Below are 24552 nucleotides of genomic sequence, written 5' to 3' on the forward strand. Positions count from 1 at the left end.
TTTTCCTGCGCAAATTGATTAAAGCATTTAAAAAAAGCCATAAATGGCGGTAGAACGATGTATGTACTGCGAAAATTGCCGCGCAAAGCATTTGCAAAGAACAGTATTGTAAAAGACCGATGATAACACAAGACAAGAGAGGGGGGGACATTTATTGGAATTACAAGTTTTCAACGTGCTCATCTTCGCAGACGATAACGCATTACATGCGGGAGATTGTTGACAACAATGACGAACGTAACATCGCAGGAGGATTCTGTATAATTTTCAAATCTGACAAATTTCATGAATCTGATGTGTAACCTTAGATTTCAAATAACGTTAGAACCAGAAATGCATCGGAGTGAGGTCGGGGATCATGGTGGCCACAAAACTGCAAAGTTAAGGGAGATAATTCTATCTCCGAAATTCGGTTGCAGTACTTGTCGAACACATATGGCGACGTGTGGAGGAGCACCCTTTAGCTCCCGTACAATGTCAACGACATTTTCCTGCTGCGATTCTGGAATTACGTAATTATGCATTGTTGTATCCCGAACCTTTGTGTTGGAGCAGGTTTACATACCTTGGGAAGTGACCACTTCGAAAAAACAAGGGCCGAGAACGATTGTGATGGCAGTGCACATTCACAGCACCACACAGTCGCTTTAGCTTCGTGCAAAGGAGTTGGTGGCACATCGTGAGGATTTACGTCAACTCAATGTACGCAGTCTTTTGAGTTTGCGTTTCTAGTTGAGAATAAATGTGCCTCCCTCTTGAAGAAACTGTGTATCGAACAAAAAAGATGGTATTCTGTTGGAGAAATATCATTCGATGTACTTCTGTCTCACATCTTATTTCATATATTTATTTATATGGAAGACTATATCTGGTATGCTCCTTCTGTGTCTTCATTTTTTCCCTCTTGTTTATTAGAAACAAAAAGCAAGGCTGCTCGAACACCTATTACTATGTAAAACAAGGAGCAATCCCATACTGCTCTGCCACCGACTGAGCGTACGCAAGGTAAGGTTTTTCAAGATCAAAAGCATTACCACAATTAAAAACATAAAAACTTTCGCTCGAAAAACTCAAGATAAAGTTGTTTGCTTGTTTAAATGAAAAGGATTTTGACGTGGTTGTACATTGGCTTCGTTTAAAAAGATAAAAATGGCAAAAGCTAAAAGAAAAAAATAATATCATTCTTTTTATTGAAATTATATACAAGGTATACAATATAAGTCACATACAATATTTAGAGGTAAATTTCTATCTCTTCTCAAAACATGAAAATGATCGTTACTATGAATGACTAATTGCCTGTGGAATTACCCAGCTAGATTTGTTCTTTTTTCAACCATTAGAGGAAGACTGTTTACACTTAAAAAACTTTGGGCCAGTTTATATTGCAAGGGTTCCTGAAAATGATCAAAATAAAATATTTAGATTTAGAACGGAATAGCAGTCTTTAATGAAATTATTACTTATATTCATTTAAAAATGCTTTATTAAAATACGAATAAACATACAGAGAATTGGGAAAAAACTAAGAAATCATACAAAGGATCAGAATGCAGCATCTTTAGAGCACCCGTGGTTTTCGAAGTAATCATTTATCAGCAGACAGCCCCACGAGGGGCCAAGTAGTTAAGACAACTGTACTGGTAGTTCGGTTTGGCTTCGGTTCGATCCCAGACCAACTGGCCGTCTGCGTGGTTAGTTTTCGTGGTTTTCCAATGAGTAACGAGAAAATGAGACAGCTTCCCTCAGAGTGTCCTCCACGAAAGCCTCCCTCCTCTTAGGCAGATAGACCTCGGAACTTTGCCGTCTTCAAAGAACATAACCTAACTATATATCGGCAGAAAGAGGAGTTTTAATGCACTAGAAGGAACAGAATCATGACCTAGGCTGTAGAACACCCCTAATATGGAGTGACGCCTCAAGCTCTAGATGTGATCCAAGGGAGCGCCAGCCCCCAGTGGTCAATCTCAGGCGATAATGAACAACGTCAGGTATATGAGCGTCTGACACGGCAAGCAGGAACTAACTGATGATCGAATATACAAAGACAGCGTATGGCAACGTCGGTCCGCCTGAGCTTGACCAGTGGAGGCGAACCCTCGAGGACAGCCTTTAGAGTATCACATATGTAGCTATCACACAGCCCGAGACAGACATGACAGTGCCCGTACGGTCCCTGTCGAACCTGAACGGAGCACCAAATAGTCGGTGGCTCTAGTCCTGCGAAGACAATCAATTTAACCTAGAAATCGAGTCTGTCTAAGTCGGTGGCTCTAGTCCTACGAAGACAATCAATTTACCCCAGAAACGAGTCTGTCTAGGCACGGATCTTAGCCAAATTGAGTAGATAGGGACAGTGCCGTTTTAGCATTAAGAACTGTAATAAAAGACTTATCGGCATTGTGCAAAGAAACGCGAAATCGTTTACATAACAGTCTATTACTTTAAAATAGAAGCTTTGAGGTCGTAGTGGCCCTTTTCTCATCCACGATCGCAACGTATGCTGTTATTACTGCAAAAAGGGGATTAGGGGAATTTAGCTTAAAGATTGTTAAAATTTACAGTAGAAAAAAATTCTTCAAATGATCGTCAAATTTAAACCTTTTGGAAACGTTCTGAAATTTTTTGATATTCAACAAGCCATTGCTAACTTTAACAGCGATAGAGTCAGCAGTTTCAAAATTATTTTCTTTACTCCTGACAAAGGTGGGAGAAATGAATCTACATGCTTTCGGCAAAAAAGCGAATGAAACGCAAAATTAAAATAGTGTAAATTAATAATTAATGTGAAAGGATAAAAGGTATTTAGATGAATTGAAATCTCTTATCATCGCATTGCACTTACTTCATTTTCAATAAAATAATGAAAATACCTTTGTAGTTTCTGCTTTACTGAATCTGTATCGTCGTAGAATATTGGCCATGCACACCTTTATTTCCATTAAGGCGAAACGCATACCCAGACAATTCCGTGGCCCAGCACCAAAGGGCAAATATGCATACTGAGGATGTTTCAATCTTCCAGAATCTTTAACCCTAAAATAAGAAAGATAAACTGCATTATAAAAATACTACTATATATAAGAAAGATAAACTGCATTATAAAAATACTACTATATATAAGAAAGATAAACTGCATTATAAAAATACTACTATAAAATAGCTCAATAATTTTTAGTATGCCGTTAACCCATTGACTTAATCAGGGAAATACATGCAATGTAATATTTTTTGTGATAAAATATATGCAAACAAGCTAACAAAATTGATTTATTCCAGTTTTAGAGTACCTTACCATACCATATCATGTTCTCCTCGATTGCAAGATTATTCAATGAAAATATTATTTTCTTTTAGTGGCCCAAGAAGAAATCTTAAATTTGTCAAAATACTTGAAAGTCTGCTTAATAAAATGTGTCACAATGTAAAAGTTTCTCCAAAATTAACATTTTTGGTGTCTACACACGGAAATGTAATATAACTGATATGAATTTTCATACACATTTATTATTGTAGATTATATTATTAGAGAAATATGAAATAGTATATTATACATGTATTTTATACATGCTTCTTTGCAAAGGATCCTTACATAAATATGGCAGTGCAACGGTGAGGCGATAGATCAGCAATGTGTTATTAATAAGACGGTGAGCTGAGTGTTAAGACATTTTTGTCGCACATAAACGAATAGTGCAGTGTTAATTACATTTGGAATTTTTAGTAAGCTGTAAGTATGTAAATAAATGTTGTTTTGTACTGCACCAGAGAGTTGTTTTTCTTTTTACACTATCAGGGAGTTGTTTTCATTATTTAGCAGAATTTGTAGGACGATCACTCTGAAATATTTGAGGCAGATAAGCCAAAGGGTGTTCAAATAGTCTTTGGTTACTCCAACATCAATGAACTCCAACATCGTTTTACTCCAACGTCAATAAACTTTTGTAATCAAATTTACTAGGGAGTTGTTTTCATTTCATTTTTATTAATTTAATTGTTACAAATGTAACACTAAATTACTGTTCATAACTCTCACCGGAATTTATACGAGGTAAAAATATGCCTGCTCCTTGACTGGACATGTTTAAATTGCAAACCGCCATTGATGACCGGTGTATGAATCAGTGTTGTCGGGTACGTATTTACCGTAGAGGTCATCACGTTCGGTATAAAAAATTCGATGTCTTTTCACCGCTATAATGTTATTATTTATCAGTTATTTTCTTTGCATTCCCTAAAGCTAATGTCTTATATACACCCTACGACCTGTGAAAATTTCAATGAATTCGAATAAAATCTTTCCTTTTATCCCTATCCCAGACTAACAAGGTATTGTAAAACGTAACGTAAGAATAACATTTTGTAAGATAAATAGAAAATTTCGTAGACTCAAACAAAAAGCTGAACATAAAAAGAAGATAGCAGTGTCCGTCGTCAGAGTTGAAGCATGTATGATGGAAGAGCACTGAGTACAGTGGGCTGGTCACGAGAGCTGTTGCTCTGGATTGGAGAGGGCATGGGACATACACCTGTTTTGCCAATGTTAGACATCAGGTGTCCCCGCCCTCCGTCACCAGTCGAATTAGACGTGCGATGCATTTTCTCCATCGGTGCCTATACAAGCTTCGACATCGATGGACATACTTCATTTCGTATAGCCTTTATTGCGAACTTTTTGCCATCGTTTTTTTCACACTACAAGGACTATTCTGCTCATTACACATTATTACAGGGTGTTTATAAAGTCCCGGATCCATTTTGATGTTTAATAACTCATGAAATAATAAAGATAGATTAAAATTAATAACATAAATGGTTAGATAGACTCAAAAGGTTTCATGACCCTAGTCAATGAACTTCCGCGTACGCCCCCTTCGCACGGAGCATATCAAGTTGATATTCAATTTCACGCCAGGTACCGACAAGCATGTCGGCATCCACAGAGACTATTGCTGTTGTAATTCTGGCTTTTAGGTCATCAATGTTTGACACTCTCCTCTTGTAAACGTTGTCCTTTACAAATCCTCAAAGGAAAAAGTCCAGCGGCGTTATATCAGGTGATCTGGGTGGCCAAGGAATTGGACCTCCTCGTCCAATTCATCTTCCTGTAAAATGGTCATTCAAAGAACTACGAATGATGGTACCCCAATGAGGTGGTGTACCATCTTGTTTCTAAAAGACATGTGGCTGAAGCTCTTCTAGTTGTAGAAATACGAAGATTTTCAACATGTCTAAGTATACGACTGATGAGACCGTCTTTTCTGTAAAAACGAAAGGCCCAATGACTCGGTCGTGCATTAGTCCACACCACGCATTAACTTTTGGCGAATCCCTTTGTGCCTCACGGTATTCATGGGGGTTTTCAGATCCCCATATGCGGACATTATGGCCATTAACAATGCCAGAAAGATGCTAAAAACAAAAGAGAGAAAATGCAATTAATAAGCAGACGATATTTAGAAATGTACAGATATTTAGACTGGAAAATGAAATTATCTGAAATTAACCACACGCGCAGACGATATTTACAAAAGTAAAGATATTCAAACCTGATAAGGAAAATATATAAGTTATTCCTTCAATAAATGCCATAAGTTTGTTTATATCTTCATTATTTTATGAGTTATTAAACATCAAAATGGATCCGGGACTTTATAAACACCCTGTATATTATTTATACGTTATGTTTTCATGCTGCGTTTATCACACATCTTGTTAGCCTGAGATAGGGCTACGAGCCAGGAACCTGTGTTTCGTGGCCTGCGGTAACCTAAGCAGAAGCGAAAGAATTGCCTTGAAGGACAGAACCTGGGTCCAAGTCATGAGAGTGAAATACTCTACCTCGTCACAAAAGAGCTCATCAGTGATGAATTCAAGCATTTCCATCTCTTTCGAATTTGCAAGTGGTGGCTAGCCCAGCGTGACGCCATAAAGTTTTACTAAAGTATTCTTTCTATGTGGTAATGCTATAAAATACAATTAATAGAAATGAAATATTACCATCTCTCCGGATCAAATTTTTCTGGATCAGGAAAAAATTCTGGATCGTAATGCATGGCGTATATAGGAAAGGCAACTCTCATCCCCTTTTCGATGATAATTCCAGTGTCACCTAATTTGTAATCCTCTACAGCAGTCCTTACAGAACTGAAAAAATATACATAAAAAATCAAGATTCTCCTATAAATTTCCTATATATAGGTATATATAGGTATATATATATATATATACACACACATATATATATATGTGTATATATATATATATGTGTGTGTGTGTGTATATACATACACACATATATATATAGTGTGTGTGTATATATATATATATATACACACACATATATATATACATGTATATATATATATATATATATACACACACACACACACACACACACATATATATATATAGTACTATATATATTGTATAAATTTACTATATATATATGTTACGGTGAAACACCGAAATCTGGAGAATGTCGACTTTCACCGGTGAATGTCAACATTCACATAGTCTCTTGGTTGTATGTCCGAAATATTTTCCAAATAACTCTTATTTCTGACTTACACCGGTCAATGTCGACATTCACCATGTACTAATGGTGAATGTTGAACATATAACAATATTATATTTTCGTCTCCGTAATTCAGTCGCGAATAAACGCACTTGAAACTTGAAATAAGAACTTAAGAACATGAGAACCTAAAACACACAATGCATTCAAAATGAGAAAGGAAAATAATAGAAGTTAAAAACTTACTTAATTATACAGTACGTTCTAAATGAGAAAATAAAATAACAGTAATAAAAACTTACTAAATTATGTGATTCAAATCTTATTTATTGCAACAACTTAAACTATTATGGCACCTCTCCTTTCGACTTTCACCAGAGCATATCTGTGATTGTCGACATACACCGGTGAGGGTCCGAATATACAGGAATGTAGTGACATATTCGGTCTTTCACCGATGTATTTGGTGAATGTTGATATTTTCCGGTGAAAGTCGACATTCTCCAATTTCGGTCTTTCACGGAAACATATACATACATATACATAGTAAATTTATAGGAGAGTACATATTGCATAATATTGTGTTGCTATATATTGTATAAAATTTTTCAAACTTTTGAGACTATAAATTATGTTAACTAAACGAAATATTGTATGGGCCTTTTCTCACTTGAGTTAGAAAACGTTTATCTCGTCTTGGGTAGAACGGTAAAGTCGCTGGACACTAGTAGTTCGACTTGGGTTTAAATCACGGCGAAAGGGCTGGTTATATGCCAGTTTTGAGGTTTTCCCCGTGTGTATGAGCCAGTTTCTCTTATAAACACCCCCATGAAGACATTCCTTTCCCAGACAAATAGCCCTGAGTTACTTTCCCATAATCTATTAACCTAGACTGAGTAAAAAGTCTTTATCTAAACATGCAACAGATTAATAAGATCTAAGAGATATTAAAAAATTCACAGATAGTTAAAAATGAAGAAATACCTTTCAGTTATAAATTACACCAACCAAAATCTAAATATCAAAAATAGTGAATTGGCAAGGAAAACGTTCTACACAGAATACTTCCAAAAGATTTTGTAGATTAAATATGTTTTGAATAGTCAGTTGCAGACCCATGGATCGACTTATAAAATGAATCAAATAGCTTTCAGTTTATGACCATTTTGCTAATGTGATAAATACGAAAAATATGCGCAGCTTAAATTTTAATACAAAAAGTTTTTAAAGAAAGTTCTAATTTATGCGTCATTAATGTTTTATTTATTTATTTACCTTTTTATTAAAAATCATTTACAGAAAAACGATACCATAACATAAAAAATTAGGGTGAGAAAAGTTTCAAAAATACGATTTAAATCACCACCCGATGAAAATAAAGGCGAAAAAAGCCGATTTTACACTTTGCAAAATACGTCATTAGATATAAAATTTCGAATTTAAATACTCCTCAAACTCGAATTTGAAGTACATATTTTTATTTTAATGTCTTTTGTTATAAAGGATTTCTTTTAGAAATTTTAAAATTTGTAGGATTCTACTGTAACTGGAAACGTGTATTTAAGTCCTGAAGACCCTATTAGACTAACTAGCGAGTTATAGTTTATTTTTAAACAAATCACAAATACCGAAGAAGATTAAAACAACATTTTAATTTAGTCTTAAACTGAATAGAATAGGCGCAGCTTGTGTCACAAAAAAATCCTACTCAGCGGGTATTTAAATTAGCTTAACAGAACTTTGAAATTTCAGTGTAAGTAATAACGTTGGAGACAGTCATAAAATAGACTAATTAAGCTGACTCAAAATTTGGTCTGCGCGTATTTTAAAGCATCGACTAGCAAAACGCTAAAGCCGTTATATAATTTTAACCAGAAGTAAGAGCAAGAGCAAGAAACAGAAGCCAGTATATAATTTTAAGCAGTGCTAGCAAGAGTAAGAAACAGAAGGACGCTGCTGCTAAGAAGCTCCAATCTAAACATTCAAGCCCCTCACCTTAAACACACAAAACCTAATTTCCATTCTGGTGAGGAATACGCAAAGAAGTTTAAAAAAAGGCTTAAAGAATAATAATTGGGTAGTGCTTTACAAATTACATTTTCACAAATGCCTTTAATAGTATTTGTACGCGGGTCACTAAAATCTTCGAGATACAGCTAAACCAAACCTTAGAGAAATTCAAATTATTTTCCTCCAACATCAATGAAATTTCGTAGGTGAAATTTAAAAATATTAAGTTCTTCTAATTATCCATTTCTTGGAATCGATGAAAAACGTGTTTTATAACTTCACCAGTCTCATCTTCGGAATGAAAACAAAGGTCAAGTAAATTTTGTTTTAGATTAAAGAATAGCCAATGGTCCATAGAGAAAGAGCAGGACAACAGGGTGGATTTTCAATCACTTTGATGTGTGTTTTGTTCGAGAAATTCGACTATCTAGTGGTCCACATAGCAAGATCAGGCTGAAGCATGAATCCCCTAATATTCACTTCTTGAAGAATTTCTGAACGACACTTAATCGTGAACCATTTAGCTGTAACTATCTTCTGCCACTCTAATTTGACGGCTTTTCAGAAAAACGGCATACATTGCGTTTTTCATTGCTCCTTATATTCTCATCACTATAGGTTAGTTATCCTCTTTAAAGAACTCTTACTTTCTTAACGTATTCGAATGTATAACGTATTCGAATGTAATACACATTTTTCAACTTGTGATTTTAGAAATAATGCGGTTCTATCATTAAGTAATTTTAGGGTTTCTTTACTAGTTCTGACACGCTCCGGTTTTTTGATATTCTGTTAATTTTTAGAGGACCCAAAGACAAACTAGTTTTTTCATATACATGAAAAAATTACTCATAAATTACCCCTGTTAGCCTGTTATTGCTTGCATCATTCTTCTCGGCAATGAAGTGTTTCTTTGTTGGATCAATTCATGAACTTCCTGAAATGATTCATATGCGTCCCTAATAGAGCAGGATTTTACAATGGCCTTTATGCAGCCTATCCTCCGACGGTTATTACTTAGTAAGTAGTATTCAGTTAAGTACTTGTCTTACTCTTTGTGCGTGGCCAGTTTGACCTAACTGTGCGTGGGCAAACTGTGTGGCCAATTTGACTGTTGCTTACTTCCATCATGTATCTCAAAACACCAAAAGATCTGAAAACGGTGTTACCTAGTATACAGCGCATATCAAAACTATAATATAGCCATAAACATTTTTATCGTTATATAAAGTAACGTTTTCTTTCCCGCATTTTTGGAAATCATTAACTATTTATTAAGGTAGACAAATTTATAGGTAATAGGAGCACTTTAAAATCAAGTAGATGAAACAGCCAGATGTTAGTCAGAAAATTCAAACGATTCAGAAGTAATTTATCCTTGGACGGGCATCAAAATAGATTTGTTTTACAGTTCGTGTGTTTATATTAACATATATAAGTTATCAGATTGATAATTAATGTGATATTTTCTTCTTTTTAGTTTTAAGAAAGAATAAACCTAAATTGAAATTTTACGAAAAAAGAGAACTTTGAGAAAAGTAAAAAAAAAAAAAAAAGAAGCTCTGTTAAGAAAATGCAACAGACTTCTCGTAGAATAGCGTGTTACAGAATGCAAGTACAGATCTCTTTCACAGAAGAGCGGCCGAGCGGTAAAATCGCTAAACACTGGTAGTTCGGTCCGAGGTTCGAATCCCGCGAACGGGCTGGCTGCATGGGCGTTTTCGTGGTTTTCCCCATGTGTAACGTGTATACGAACCAGTTTCCCATAGAAAGTCCTCCACGAAGGCATCCCTCCCCTTAGGCAGATAACCCTATTGTGCTTTGCCGTATTCTCAATACACACACACACACTTTCACAGAAGATATTGGGGTACTATTCTCTGAGGGAGAGGGATTAAAATATGAAACAAAAATCTAAGTGCCGAAAAGAATACAATAACTGTACAATAACGACGCTGACTGGAACATTTTGAATTTTCAATTTCAATAATAAAAGTGCATCTGCGAAGTTTTAGCATCTGCGAAGTGCGCAGAAAATTGAAAGTTAATTCAAACAACTTTCTTACTTCTTAGCCTTTAATTTGCACGCTTTGTAGTTCTATGCCACGTTCATGAAGCTGCTTGATTCATACACAGAATTCATCTTTAAGAATAGTGTTTAGAATTGAATAAGAAGTTTGAATCTCTTCAGTGGTATCGAAATAATCATTTTAAGGTAAAACTTAGGTAAGATAAATTAACCTGAAGCTCTGGTGAATAAAGCAGAGGGATGAAAGTGTGACACTTTTCTTTGCTTGAAAACCACTTAAGGTGAATAAAACTATGTGACAGTGTATTGTCGTGCAGCAAAATTCAGTTATTCGATTGAACTTTTACGCTGAATAGTCTATCTTTTACATCTTCATCAAGTATGGAACTCATTTTCTGTCTCCAAGAAACAACATTCTTGTGAATTAACACATTTCAAATTAAAAAAAAAGGGCCGTCAACATAGTGTTTATTCGATATTTTTGAAACTGAAATTACTGTGGTCGTGGTGAACCTTTCCAAAAGAAGCAGATATTTGTCGTTTTGTTTCAGTATAAGTAACGCACCAAGTTTCATATACAGCCACAATTAATTCGGAAAAATTAAGAGCAATGCCTTGTTTACAGCAAACCTTTATTATTATTCTATGCTCAACTTTCGAATCCATGCCAGCAGATGCTGATTGAACTAAACGGTTAACTGCATAGAAAACTCTCTGCCCAAGTAGACGGTATTTTAAGATAACGTGCTGAAAATAATTTAGTTAACCTAAAGATAAAATGACCTGGTTCAGATGTCCTCCTAAACAAATGTTGTCAATTATCGTTTGGCAGGTATACTTAGGTATGTTAAAAAATGTCTGATGTGGATACCACGTTCTTCCCACAGCAGGCTATTAAATTACATACATTTTTTGATGCACTTCATTTAAACTTATTGACTCGAATTATTCTAAATTAATGACCGATACCTCAAAACAAGTTGAAAATGATATCAAAAGCAGCAAATTTTGGAATTAATTATCTCAGTCGATTTTGGCCATACACAAGTAAACTTCTTATAATTTTATTTATCAAAACTAATATAAAACTTTCCCAAATACAAGTACAGGAAAGAGACAGTATTAAAAGCTAATTATTTGTCTAAAACATTTTTTTTTTTAGTTTGACATTGCCAGAACATGAATATTTTCGTCATTTAAACAATTTCGATAATTGGAAGCATATGACTACATCCAGCGATTGCGAAAATAAAGGCCAGGTAAGAAGATGGGTATATATATAAATATACGTTTGGACTGCCGATTTCAATAAAAAAAGGGGAAGTGCACAACTAGAAGTTATAGTAGTCCCATATACAAAACTTCAACTTTCTGCGGCTAATCGAATTTGAGTTATGCGAGATACATAGGTAAGTACGTACAGATGTCGCGGAAAAAAATCTCTTCTAGATCCATTTAACAATCTGTTTTGGGAAAAAATAATCCTTCATTCTAACCGTACGTACAGACATCATGCGAAAACATCGTCTACATAGATTAGAGAACAGTAAAAATGTATATTTCTTCTGAAATACATCCGAAACTCTTCGGGATTAAAATAGTTCCTTTGCTTCGTACAAGGAATTAATTAGTCCTTAAACTCCGTAGACTCATTGTGTGTTATACATCTACAATCTTTTTAATTTATGCTTTCTATTATTGACGTTTTTATTCTGGAGACTACATTTCTTTATTTCTTTAATATTTTTTACTTGAAAAAAGAAATAAACATGCTTAGACACAAATTAAAGTACATTTAAGTATACATTAGGTATTTCTCATGAACAGAAAGTACTTAGGTTATAATTTTGGTATCTGAAAACTTTAACTTGGTATACACTACTTACCCTAATAGAGGAGGATACATTCGTAAAGTCTCGGATACAACACAGTCTAAATACTTCATTTCACCAACGATATCATGGTCCATTTCGCCCTGTAAAATTAAAAAAAAATTACCGTCATAGTTTTCCTTTTACAATGGCATGCTGTGTGTACTGCACAAATTTCGAGGTCTTATAACTTTTATCACAGAAAGGATTAAGTCAGAAATGCATATAATGAAAGAAGTATTTTAAATTAAAATAGGACAAATGTAACTATAAATGCAAGACATTTGTACCAAAAAAAAAAAAAAAAAATTGAAATGCTCTAAGAAGTGTTGCTTTTCTTTAAGGAGAAAAATTATCCTATGCCACTTACCGAAATATTTTGTTAAATAGACGAAATAAAATAATAAATAACAATAACGTAAAAAACGCGCTTTCAGTCTATGTATGAAACAACATAAAATTAAAAGATTATTATTAAATACTGGACTGGAATCAAAAGTTTTAACTGCAGTTGATATATTTGACGAATTTGAAAATATCTCAAGGAAATTTTATTCATAAATTTTATTCATTTAATAATTTTAAAGGAACTAAAGTTAAAAGAATGCTTAAGGGCCCCCAACAATGAACTAACTGTAGAAGATTTATTAGTCCAAAGGGACAATTTCCCCAGAAGGACTATTAATTTCTTTTTGTTATTTTGCGTTGATTCCCTATAAATGTCGGTTCACTTTTCAGATTGTTGTCACCAAATATTATCGCTCTGTATTATATTTAAAGAAATTAAATAGTGAAGAATCTGCATAAATGTATGTATATTTCTCGCATTGTGATAAAACAACGGCACCTAGAGCCATCAAATTTTGAATAACGTAATCCTCCCGCGAATATGGGCATTTGGAAGCCAAATTTGGAATTTGTTTTATTAATAATTTCATATTTTGTAAAACTTTAACGAATTTTTGGTTAACAAACTCAAGGATTTCAAAGCGAGCAATGGCAACGTTGTGCAGAAAAAGAATTTTTACCTCCAGCGCGCGAGACTGTGCATCTGAAATTCTAAAGACATGGTCATTTAATTTTTTTTTTTAGATATTGCTATTGAACTGAATTTTACGGTTTGAGTGCCAAGAACATGATATTTAATAACTAAAGGTAACACACGAAACGTTACAAAAACGACCATTGTGCGTAATGTAAAATCTGAAAACTTTCAGAGTTTTATTGTTATTTTTTTTTTTTTTTTCATTTCTTCTTTTTGACATATTCATGCTCTTCATTCGTCAAAATGATTTTCGAGGGTCAGAAATTATCTTATGAAGTACCATTAACATTAATGTTATACAAACTTCTTATTCACTTACGATGTAGTGCAAATGTCTTCAAATTGCTCTTTTAAATTTGCGGGAATCTTTATAAATGCGCTTCAGTGTTTAGTTATTCAGTGTTTTTCAAAGAACTCTTGCTGTAAAATGTAAGCTTGAGCTAATATAATGAAAATTATTGAACGTAATTTTTTCAGTGTCATCTAAGACAAAATATGTTCCATGTTCTCAGGAAAAACAGAGATTTTTATAATTATTTAGTGTATAATATAATACTGCTTTTTACATTAAAAAGAATGCATTTAATAATTGAAAAGGATGAAACAGTAGACTGGGCCAGTAATACTGGGCCGATTGACGAAATTCGTCTTACGTTTTTCATGTCTCGAAAGCGTGACTTAGGATATGTATTAGATTTATATACAGCATTGTTCTAATACAGGTATTTTGGTTCAAAACCGGACTTTTTCTGAAATGTCATGCCAATTTTTTGTTTCCATATTTTGATTCTACAACTTAAATTACGCCAAACAGCCGTTTTGTAAAAAGCGCACGAGTAGTTTTCGAAACTTAGCTCTCAAAATTTTAGCTCCTCAATATTGAGTTTGGTATATATTTATTAATATCTTTTTTTAATAAACTTTTTTGATTCTTCCGTTCACATTTCGAAGTTTAGGCTCATTCCAAATAAAATTCATCCATTTTTTATGATTTATTTTTAAAATTTTTATTTTTAAATAATTTTTATAAATTTTTCGAAAATATTTTGAATTATAATCTATAAAATTTTTACCGTCATCTTAAAGTAGACGTATTTCTAACCATACCTGCAAAACATTACAGCTTTTTATTCAAAATTTACGAAGATATACATGAATTTACATATTGGCGCGTTTTGAAATTTGGCGTATTTGTTAAAAGTGATAATAACATCAAATGAGGTTTAGGCACTTTGTTAAAATTATTTGGAAGTAGGAATAATGTGACTTTTTTGCCCGCTCATGCACATTGGAAGGAAAAGGAAAATAGGTTGCCATATATTAAAAAGTTCGCCAAGTGAATTATTCTTAGCGCAAACTGAAAAAATAAGCCAAGATAAATTTTTGAATTTCTCCGTAAATTTCTCACCAAATTTTACAAAATTTAATAATTAAGCCAAATTTGAGTTGTAGAATCGAAATATGGAAAAAAAATTGGTATGTTATTTAGAAAAAGTCCGATTTTGTGTCATAATACCTATGGTAGAACAATGATATATATATAATATATATAACCTAAATCGCGCTTTTGAGACATGTAAAACGCAATTTGAATTTAGTCAATCGGCCCAGTAGAACGGGAGATATAGAACTGTCCCCCTTTTTTTTGCAGTGTACATGCGGTCTATAACCCTTTTCAGTTCGCACAGTTAAAGCATCACCGATGAGCCTGATGCGATGCCATGAATAATAGAGATTCACTGTTTTCTTGCGAACTAATTCAGAAAACCGATTCCTTTTACTAAACGAGTCAATACTGAATGATCAAAAAAGAGCAGAAGCTGTTTTAAGGTCGTGTCACATATTCAAGACATTTCAGAAGAACTCTTTTAAAACAATTTTTCTGCTTTGTCACACGAGATGAAAACAGCCAATTACCAGGGTTTGGGGGTTAACTTGTAAAGGACAAACTAGCACTTCATTACAAATGATGGTTGATGATGGAAGATTAGATCCTGATAGCTGATTGGTTATTGAAAACGAACAACTTGCAATTTTTTCGAAAGAAAGGAAAAATTCATGCATCTTTTTTCGGTGGTAATTAAAGCAAGTAGAAAAATTTGTTGGAACAGTTGTCCTATAAGGTATTTCTCCCGCCTTCTTAGCATGCCTTCGTGGTGTAGTGGTCTGCACGCTCGGGGCGTGTTCGAGAGGTCCGTGATTCGATTCCCAGCGAGCGCGTTGCTCATTTTTCATCCCTCCTGCTTCGAAATAACCTAATGCCTCTACAGTTATATTGAAATAAATGGATGTGTGATATCAGTCATATAGTTCATACACCAACAGCTCTTACTGAAAGCATGTCAGAAAAATTCTTTTTCTATTCTAGAGGAGAAAAGAATGTTTACCCTTCTATTTTAAAAGTGAGTTTATTTTTTATTATTTCCCAGCTTTTTGAAATTTAAAAAAAAATTTCGAATTTTATAATTAGTTCTATGTAAAAAGGAGCTTTTATGAAATCTCAAAAGTACAACTGAATTCAGTACAACTGAATGGAATCAGACAAGGAAGTGAGCCGTACGATTGAATCCAGTCTTCCGACTCACTGCTCGTTCAAGTCATTTCGCTCTTCCCTGCATTTCTTGCCTTTCTTGATAGCCTTTCTTAATTCACTTCCCGTCGCCAATCTTATTCATGAAAATTATTGTTAACGAGCGGTGAGTTATGAAAAAGAATGGATTCAGTGCAGTCAGCGATTGATCTGATCCCATAAAAAGGCAGTTTTTGTCTATCTGTAACTGGATAACTTCGATTTTGAAGTCATCCTTATTAAATGCAAAAGCGGCACGAAAAACGTCTCCACAAAGGAAAATAAAATCGAAAGGAGTGAGGATCGCATCATCGTTCTTTCTTTTGGGCTGGGTAGGAGTCATGTCACAAAAGGATCTCACTTAAAGCATCTGCAGTGTATATCGAGAAACTTGGATAGTTAGAGCTTGATTTGACATATCACAAGAAAATATGTGCCGATTACACATTTTTGCTATGACCATTTGTAATAGAATGATTCTCTTTGATTTACCTTATATAAATGGTCCCATGTGCCAAAGAAAACGTATTTAAACTTTACTGTCATAAACAAATTTATTATATGAAAAAACATTTTCTCATTAGATATCTTTAATTTTGAGAATATTCCACTTTTTAGAACTTAAATTAAAATATTTTAGTAAGGAGATAACAACATGATATGAAGACATGCTGCATACGTCAGTATCAAAATAATTTTTTTAACTGAGCTATGTAAATTTCGTCGGCAAGAGAAAATTTCATCTCACTTACTAACGTTCCGATGTCTATCAATATTCACGCGTTTGTATTACAGTATCTCTTTCAGTGGTCCGGTGCTTGCTAGGTGTTCAAACCGACTCTCGAAATAGTATCTCTTTCTAAACCAGATCTTTAACTCTTCATATTTTATTACAAGCTGATGTCTAACAGAACAGCCTGTTTGCCTTCCAGATGAAGAACTTGCCAGGACTGCTGCTCCTTCTAATTGATTTGGGAAACATCAACAGGAATCCTGAGTGGGAACAGAGAGCTTACTCAAGCTATGTTCGTGCGTACGAGGAATAGACAAACAAGTTAAAAAGGGTTAACTTTACACTTTAATTTCACAGAGCGCACAGGTGCTCCTGCACTTCGGCATAACAGGATGCAGAGACCAACACTTTTGGTCTAAAACGCAAAAAATAAGAAATATTTACTTAACAAACTAACTAAATAAGAATTAAACTTAAAAGCTTCACAGAGACTATTAACGCGAAGATTGGCCTTTTTGCATTGCGTATGTAGTGAGCTAAATGCAGATACTATAATACATCTAGTATATCAGCAGGAATTAAGTTCTGGCCTAAAGGCAGACAGGATTGATTGAAAAGGACGCGCGTAGCAGGGCAGCAGGAAGGCTGTCTGCCTCTTATTGGCTAGAAACCACTTCTTAAATACCTTCTACAGTTTTGCAACTCATTAGCATAAAAATCCTCCTCGCGCTTTTTCTGGCCGGAAATGGAAAATAAGCGAGGATAGCAGAGTTTAAAATAAAATAAACGTTAGTAAAAACTTAAAATCCTTATAAACTTCTCAGAAGTTGATCCATTGTTTGTTGAATTTACTTTTATTGCCTGTTACGCTTAAACGACAAAACACACTTGGTCTTAAGAAGAGTATAAATGGAAAGCACAAAGTGAATTTGGTTTAAAAAGTAAATATTATGACATGTTCCAATAATATTTCATTCTCAAATATTTATTGGTTACCTTGATATTTACACTTTGTATTTTGATGCAGCTGAAACTGAAACAAAACGAATGATAAAACGATTTTACTTACGTGGTTTAGGAACACATTATCAATTTCTTGGATAAGTTTTTCTTGGCTTTCTGGATTTGAAGCAAGAGCATAGGCCATGAAAGTAAGCGCTGTTGCTGTCGTTTCATAACCGACGAAAAAGAACAGGATACATTGAGCTATGAGTTCATCCTGAGAGATTTCTGCAATGCATTCAGATAACTTAATATACCGTATATTCCAGCGTATAACGCGCACCTATAACTTCAAACTATATTTTTTAATTAACTATATTAGCCGTATAACGCGCCCCCTTTTCTTTAAGAAGAATCTTGAAAGGTACATGTGCGATGCTCTTATCTTTTTAAGTCATTCATTTGAAGATTTTTCTTAGGCTTTCGAACAATGGTATATTGAATTAACAAAGCGATAACGAGGAGTATGAGGGAGGAATGCTTGAGGGAATAAATAATTCTGCAAAAGGATGCGTTGTATTCAATGCAGATATGCATAGGAATGTTATTCTAGGTTTTCGACAAAAGGGAGACATTATTTGAGGTAAGAATGCAGTTCCGAGCCGAATGAATTCGCGTAATTAGCAGTTAGATATTTCCTCTTTCTGTAGTCATCTGAAGCCATTTTGAAGTGAAAATCGAAGGCAAGGAAGGAAACGGAAGCCAGCTGGATCATGCCAGTCTAGAAATAGTGTGTGAGTGAATATTAAACGCATGGAATGAAATTAAGCCCGATATAATTCAGAAGTCATTAAAAATTATTATATCTAACAATGTAGATAAGAACGGAAGATAATTACCTATTTATGGATCAAAGTAACAATGATGGTGAAGATAAAACAGAATTCAGTGATGTGCCTGAAGGTATAACGGAAGACGAATACGGCGAAATTTTCATGTTATCAGATAAGAAAATTTTTTAGGTTCGTAAGGTATGTCATTTCTTTTAAACAAACAGCATTTAGGTAACGTACAAACCTAATTTTTATGCGCTTAACTTTTTCTTAATTTTAAATCTATCATTTATATATTCGATTATAACGCGCATCTGTAAATTTCGATCTTATATTTTACATGAGAAGTGAACGTTATAAGGTGATTCTTTAATATGAATTTTAACGCAAATTTTAATGTAGTTTAAAGAAAGTAACAAAGAACATTCAATACAGTCAGATTTTTATGTTTATGTCAGAAAAAGAAAAAAGTGTTACTGCAGCATTTCGTTATGAAAATGCTCCAAATTAGTTTAGAAACACTGTTAGTTGTTTCTTATTATAATCATGATTTCTTTCCCGCGTGCTTTAAACGATAAGAAGCATACTTAGCACCGGAGAAGAAATAATTTTCTTCTCTTTTCAACGCTTTCTTTACAACATCATTTCTTTATTTCTGGATAAAGTTTCGTGTTGTTGGGAATTTATATTCATTCTTATTTATGTGAAGCTGAAAAAATACGTCACGAAGATCTACTTAGAACAGCAAACAGCCTAGATAATGCGAAACAGATTAAGGTGATGATCTACAACCTACATGTGAGCATTCAATGACTTGCCATCGTCACCCTTCAATGCTCGTCATATTTTCCTCAGAAATCTATGGATTTCTATATCCTGTTGTTGCTGTGAATGCTCAAGCGATTCCATTGCCAAACTTTCAAAGATCGCTGGAAGGTTTCAGTTACTGAAAGTAGCCTGCCTAAAGAGTAACGAAAGTAAACTGCTTAAAGAGTGCAGAACAAAACACTCGCACTGAGACTTCAAATTCATCGAAAACGAAGAAAAACTAGATTATCTTTCAAAAATTAGATCTCAGCATATTTAAAACACGATATTAAATAATAAATAAAGCTTACCCTTGAATCACGAGATTTTGCATTCCGCGCTTCCGTTCATGGCCGAATGTTTTTCAACTTTGGCAAAGTGTTTGGAGATTTAAGCAAGTTAAAAAGTTAAAGGGCAAATTACATAGTCAACAAACATAAAAAATTTTAAAGAGATAGGCATTACGTGAGTGCGTAAATATATACACTAATTAACCAAACAAATTATGAATGCACTAGATGACAAAGCGGAAATGCTTAATGGCTGCTATGGGTATTGAGACATCACTGTGTCGAAAATCACGTGCATCTAATGCTATCGACTATTTCCATGCGCACGTACTGACAGGAAAGACTGCTGATATAAACCTCTATGATAGGCCATATTTTGATTGCGCAAAGGTTAAGAATGAGTATCTCTGAAACGACCCAGTTCGTCGAGTGTTTGGGATATGCCGTGGTTAAAAATGAAAAGTAACCCGATAGCAGACGGCGAATCTTTAGATATCCCTACCTGAATATAGGAAAACGGAAAGGTAGGACGTGTCCCGCTTGATGAAGGCGGATAGGCGGCTTTCGATGACTTACTCTTACATTTCTTCCCCAACGAAGCAGCTGATCCACATGGGACATGTACACATCAGCTAATCAAGCGTCGTTGACGATTTAGTCACGAATTCCATTATTGAGATCATCACCTCTGTTTCTACCTATGCATAATAAATCGAAGTACAGTCATGAGGCAAAGCAAATCGTTGTGAGAGGACCAGTTATTGGGCGCATCTGATAAATAAATACAATGCAGTTACAATTACAAGAGCATCTGAGCACACAACTTCATCAACATTTCAGCACTTAAGTTTTTGGATATGGAGCTCCGCAGCGGACTTGTCGAACTCAAGAACATCTGTTAACCCATCAGATCTTTATGACTCTAAAGCCGTAAACTTCGAAAAGCTTTCTACTTAAATTAATTGAAATTTCATTATACATCATGTCGATGACCGTGTCAGGGTGCGGCCATTTTTTATACTAATGCCGTCTTCACTTTATTGGCACATGTATTGCGACACGTAAGTAAGCCGGTGATGCAAGCATTACGATTTTACGAGACATTCTCATGGGCATCTTTGGAACTGGTAGTTGCTACAGAATACATAATGACAGCTGCGGATTATGTGAACATCATTGTTAACAAGTTAGGCCCTGTCATGGCTTCTCCTTTCCTACCAAAAACAGGTTCTTCAGTCAGGAAAACGCTCTCTGTCAGAAGGACAAAACTGTGCTGTTTCGGCTTGAGAAATACGCTGATGGACCTTAACTGATTTCATGATCTTCTAACTACCCATTTATTAATTATTCTACAGAACACATTTGCAATGTCAAGGAGGGCAAATTCAGAATTCATGAACAGCCTCCTTAATCAACATGAATTACCATGAACCTCTGCTTAAAAAACTGCTGTAATCTTCCACTGTATGTTTACTAAAGATTTATAAAATCGGTTTCATAAAGATTTGCAGCTGCTTTGTGTGGCAAAGGTGACGTAGCGCAATATGAAAAGGGTTGTCCTTGGTAAGCGCAATTTCTAGTACCCTAATACTTCGGCTAATGAATATATTTTTAATAAACCTATCTTAACTCTAACTTTTAACGAAAACTCTTCGCAGCAGGTCAAGCATATGTCGCCTTGAGTCGTGTGAAATCATTAGATGAAATATTAATTGAAGAACTGGACTGCTCGAAACTCACTGGAAAGGTTTCTTGCTATAATGAAGCATAACAAGAGATGGATAAAATGAGAAATTATAGACCATCATCAGCTTCATAAATTAGAAACGAAAAAATATTAATAATGTTAGTAAAAAGTAACTAAAATAAAATTTTTCTCTGTTGACCTAAGTAGGAATTGACTTAACAAAATTTTTATATTACCTGTTTTTGTTTTAGGAGGTTTTAGAATTCTGTCTTGGAATTTGGGGAAAGGAATATTTTGTCTCTTTGTATAGTGTGGTATAGAGACTATAGTGCAAAATAGAAAGCTGAGAAAATGTTTAATATTTTCTTTTTTTTTTCAGTGATATTTAAAAGAAATTTTATTTATCTCAGCTTTCTGATTGTTATACTGATGTCTATTAATGACAAGTAATGATTTGTAACTAACTCTGTGGCATCTCGAAGCTTGTCATTAATTTTCTGAAGAGAATATTAAAAAAATGGAGATCAAAAAGAATTTTGCTAAGTGATGAAGCATGTTTTAATTTTTTGCAAAAGTTATTGATTAATTCTACACGAGGCATATTAATGTGGGCACAAAATGAATTACCCGCTACGTATAAACTGGTCACAACTCAAATTCTATTTTATGCAACTAGTTCTTTAAATTAATTATTTTACATTCATTCTCATATTTCATTTCACCACGTCCAAAAGATACAAGTTAGACAAATATTTGACGTGACGTTTCGAGCATCAAAAGTATCAACAGGAAAAAAAAAAGTTATAACACAGGCTTAGATTCCATAGGATTGCGTCGCTGATCCACTTCTGAAAAACTCAGTAGGCTAGTTAGCACGTGCCATTTTGTTAAGTCAAAATCTGAATTCCTAAAGACATTCAAGTCTGAAATTGCTGAGAGTCTGAGAGCGCAGTAATCTCTGACTTCAGTTACTTGAGCTTAACCACGTTCTTCTCGGATTCAATTAATTTCTAAATCCATATCGGCTCTGCAAGTAATAGTAAATTATTAGTTACTTCTTTAGTTTTTAACTACAAGCCATAAATTAAAGTTAAGTATTTTAGTTTAAATTTAGATTTTGAAATTAAATTTATTTGAGTAATTCATAGTACTGAAGTAAATTTACCATGAAATATTGCACTGAGAACTGAAAAATTGTTAATATGTGTGTAAAGCCCCAGAGGCTGGAATTCTAAAATCTTAAAAATTGTGAATTTTTATGCAAATGAAACAAATACAAGATCTATTACGAAGAAGCCAAAATGTAACAGTTAACTCACAAATTGTTTCGACAAGAACGAGGGCATGTTATCGTACTCCAGTCTGATTGCTGTCCCTATTGTTAACTCTAAACTTTACTGATTAGTATAAAATTACCCACGGTTAAAAAATAATGATCCAGAAATTATTGCTTCGTTGAGCTAAATAATACAGACTGTAAAGTTTCTGCGAAGCGAGAACCATTGAAAGTAAATTATGCTTTCACAGGGATTCTTCCAAATGCACTTGCACTACAAGAGCACGCGTGGAGATGCGAACATTCAGTACATTCTTCCTCATTTAAAGAGCGACTGGGAAATGGCATATTGCACAGATAACTAGGTCTAAGTGGTAACGAATCATCGTCCACCACGTTTTTACTGGGGATGCACTGTACAGATCATTTGTTGTTTTGGAGCTGGAAACGTGAAAACCAACAATACTATCACTGTGATTCGAACCACAGGATGGGGTCGAACCCTTGCCAGTCGGATCTGGTATACCATCTTCAGAGAAGAGGTAAGTGTAGAGGGATGCGGTAATTCTTTATAAGGTGTTTTAAATTAATTTTCTTTAATTAAGAATTTAAGTGAAATTCGCAAGCGAGCATTCCTGTTTATATTTTAGTTCTTTGCTGAGAGAAATTGCAAAAATATGTTAAACTATTCTATGTATTTACCAGCGCCTGTGTTAGCTAGAATTTTACTATGTAAAACACAGACTACGTTCTTAATAAATTTATGTTACTGAATTCAAATTTTGTATGTTTTAAGTTTCAACCTTTGATTAAATAGCGGCTAAAGTGATATAAGAGACAGAATCTGGTTAAGAATCAGATGTAAAATAATAGCTAGAACTCATTCACTTACTGTTGTATTTGAGATGCTGAGACATTTCATGGTTCGTTACGCTTCCGAATTGATCTGCTTCATCATTGTCTGTTTCCATGGCATTCTTTGGTATCTGGGACTGATATGACATCTCATCAACGGCATCCATCATTAATTGCAGGATATCACTGAGCTTCTAAGAGAATCAAAATAAAATTCTTTATTAAGTTATTAAGCACAGTACCAAAACAATATTCTTTACCGATGTAAGCAATTATATGTAATAGGTGAATTTTTTGATTAATTAAGCAAAATTTCACAAAATTTATCAATACGAGTTAACTATAGGTATAGGTAGAAGTATAGAGGACACCATTTATTTACCAAAAAATGAAGCAGGTATTTTTGCCATATACTAACTATCTATAAGAGATAATACAAATAGTATCAATTAATTACTATATCAATATTGGGCAGCTGCTGGCTTGTTTTCTGCATACGGCCCGTAATGGTATTTCTTTTCCTAAGGCCTACATTAATTCCAAATGAGCTCATATTTATTTACATATGTTAATTATTTTAGGAATTCAGACTGTACAATAAGTTTGTTTAAAATATCAGTAATTAGCGGAAGTACTCGATGCCAGTTAAGTTAGATTGAGAGTAATGCATCTAACTACAGAGAGAACGATATCGCTGTAATCGTTCTCTAATAACGATGCAAGAAATACGATTCATAGTCACACATTTCTCAGTCTAATGCGAATTCACATAAAAAATTTCGATCGAAAAATAAGCTAATTCTCTCTCATTATATCAGCAACATTGGCATGCAGTTTTTAAGGATTTTCGTCGGTAAAATCAAATGGTCGTAAAAGCTAAAGTTCCATCCAATATTTCACCTATATTCAATTTTAGTCGATTAAATGTGGCAAAAAATTCATCAGAAATCAATAACGCGAACAAACAAACAAAAGTAGAAGCACTCAGGCATTCTTCTTTATATGTATAAATTTTATAAAAATCACAAATTTTTTCTTTAAAACTCTACGATTTGAAAGCTAACAGTAGTAGAAATAGTTTTCGAAAT

General features: G+C 34.1%; 1 protein-coding gene across 1 annotated transcript in view; it reads right to left on the bottom strand.

The window, feature by feature from the left end:
* Nucleotides 1-1160: 1160 nt before the first annotated feature.
* LOC118185764 (cytochrome P450 3A8-like) overlaps nucleotides 1161-24552 on the bottom strand; it is a 58182-nt gene continuing 34790 nt past the window's right edge. Inside the window, exons 9-14 of the mRNA XM_035355669.2 lie at nucleotides 23502-23658; nucleotides 17844-18004; nucleotides 12443-12531; nucleotides 6001-6147; nucleotides 2874-3036; nucleotides 1161-1397 (exon numbers count right to left, since the gene is read on the bottom strand). Coding sequence (XP_035211560.2) covers nucleotides 1308-1397; nucleotides 2874-3036; nucleotides 6001-6147; nucleotides 12443-12531; nucleotides 17844-18004; nucleotides 23502-23658 — 807 coding nt within the window. The 3' untranslated portion in view covers nucleotides 1161-1307. The remainder of the gene's footprint in view (nucleotides 1398-2873; nucleotides 3037-6000; nucleotides 6148-12442; nucleotides 12532-17843; nucleotides 18005-23501; nucleotides 23659-24552) is intronic.

Source organism: Stegodyphus dumicola, chromosome 7, assembly GCF_044657685.1.
Source record: "Stegodyphus dumicola isolate Sdum_Otavi_A_Nest chromosome 7, ASM4465768v1".
Taxonomy (NCBI): Eukaryota; Metazoa; Arthropoda; class Arachnida; order Araneae; family Eresidae; genus Stegodyphus; species Stegodyphus dumicola.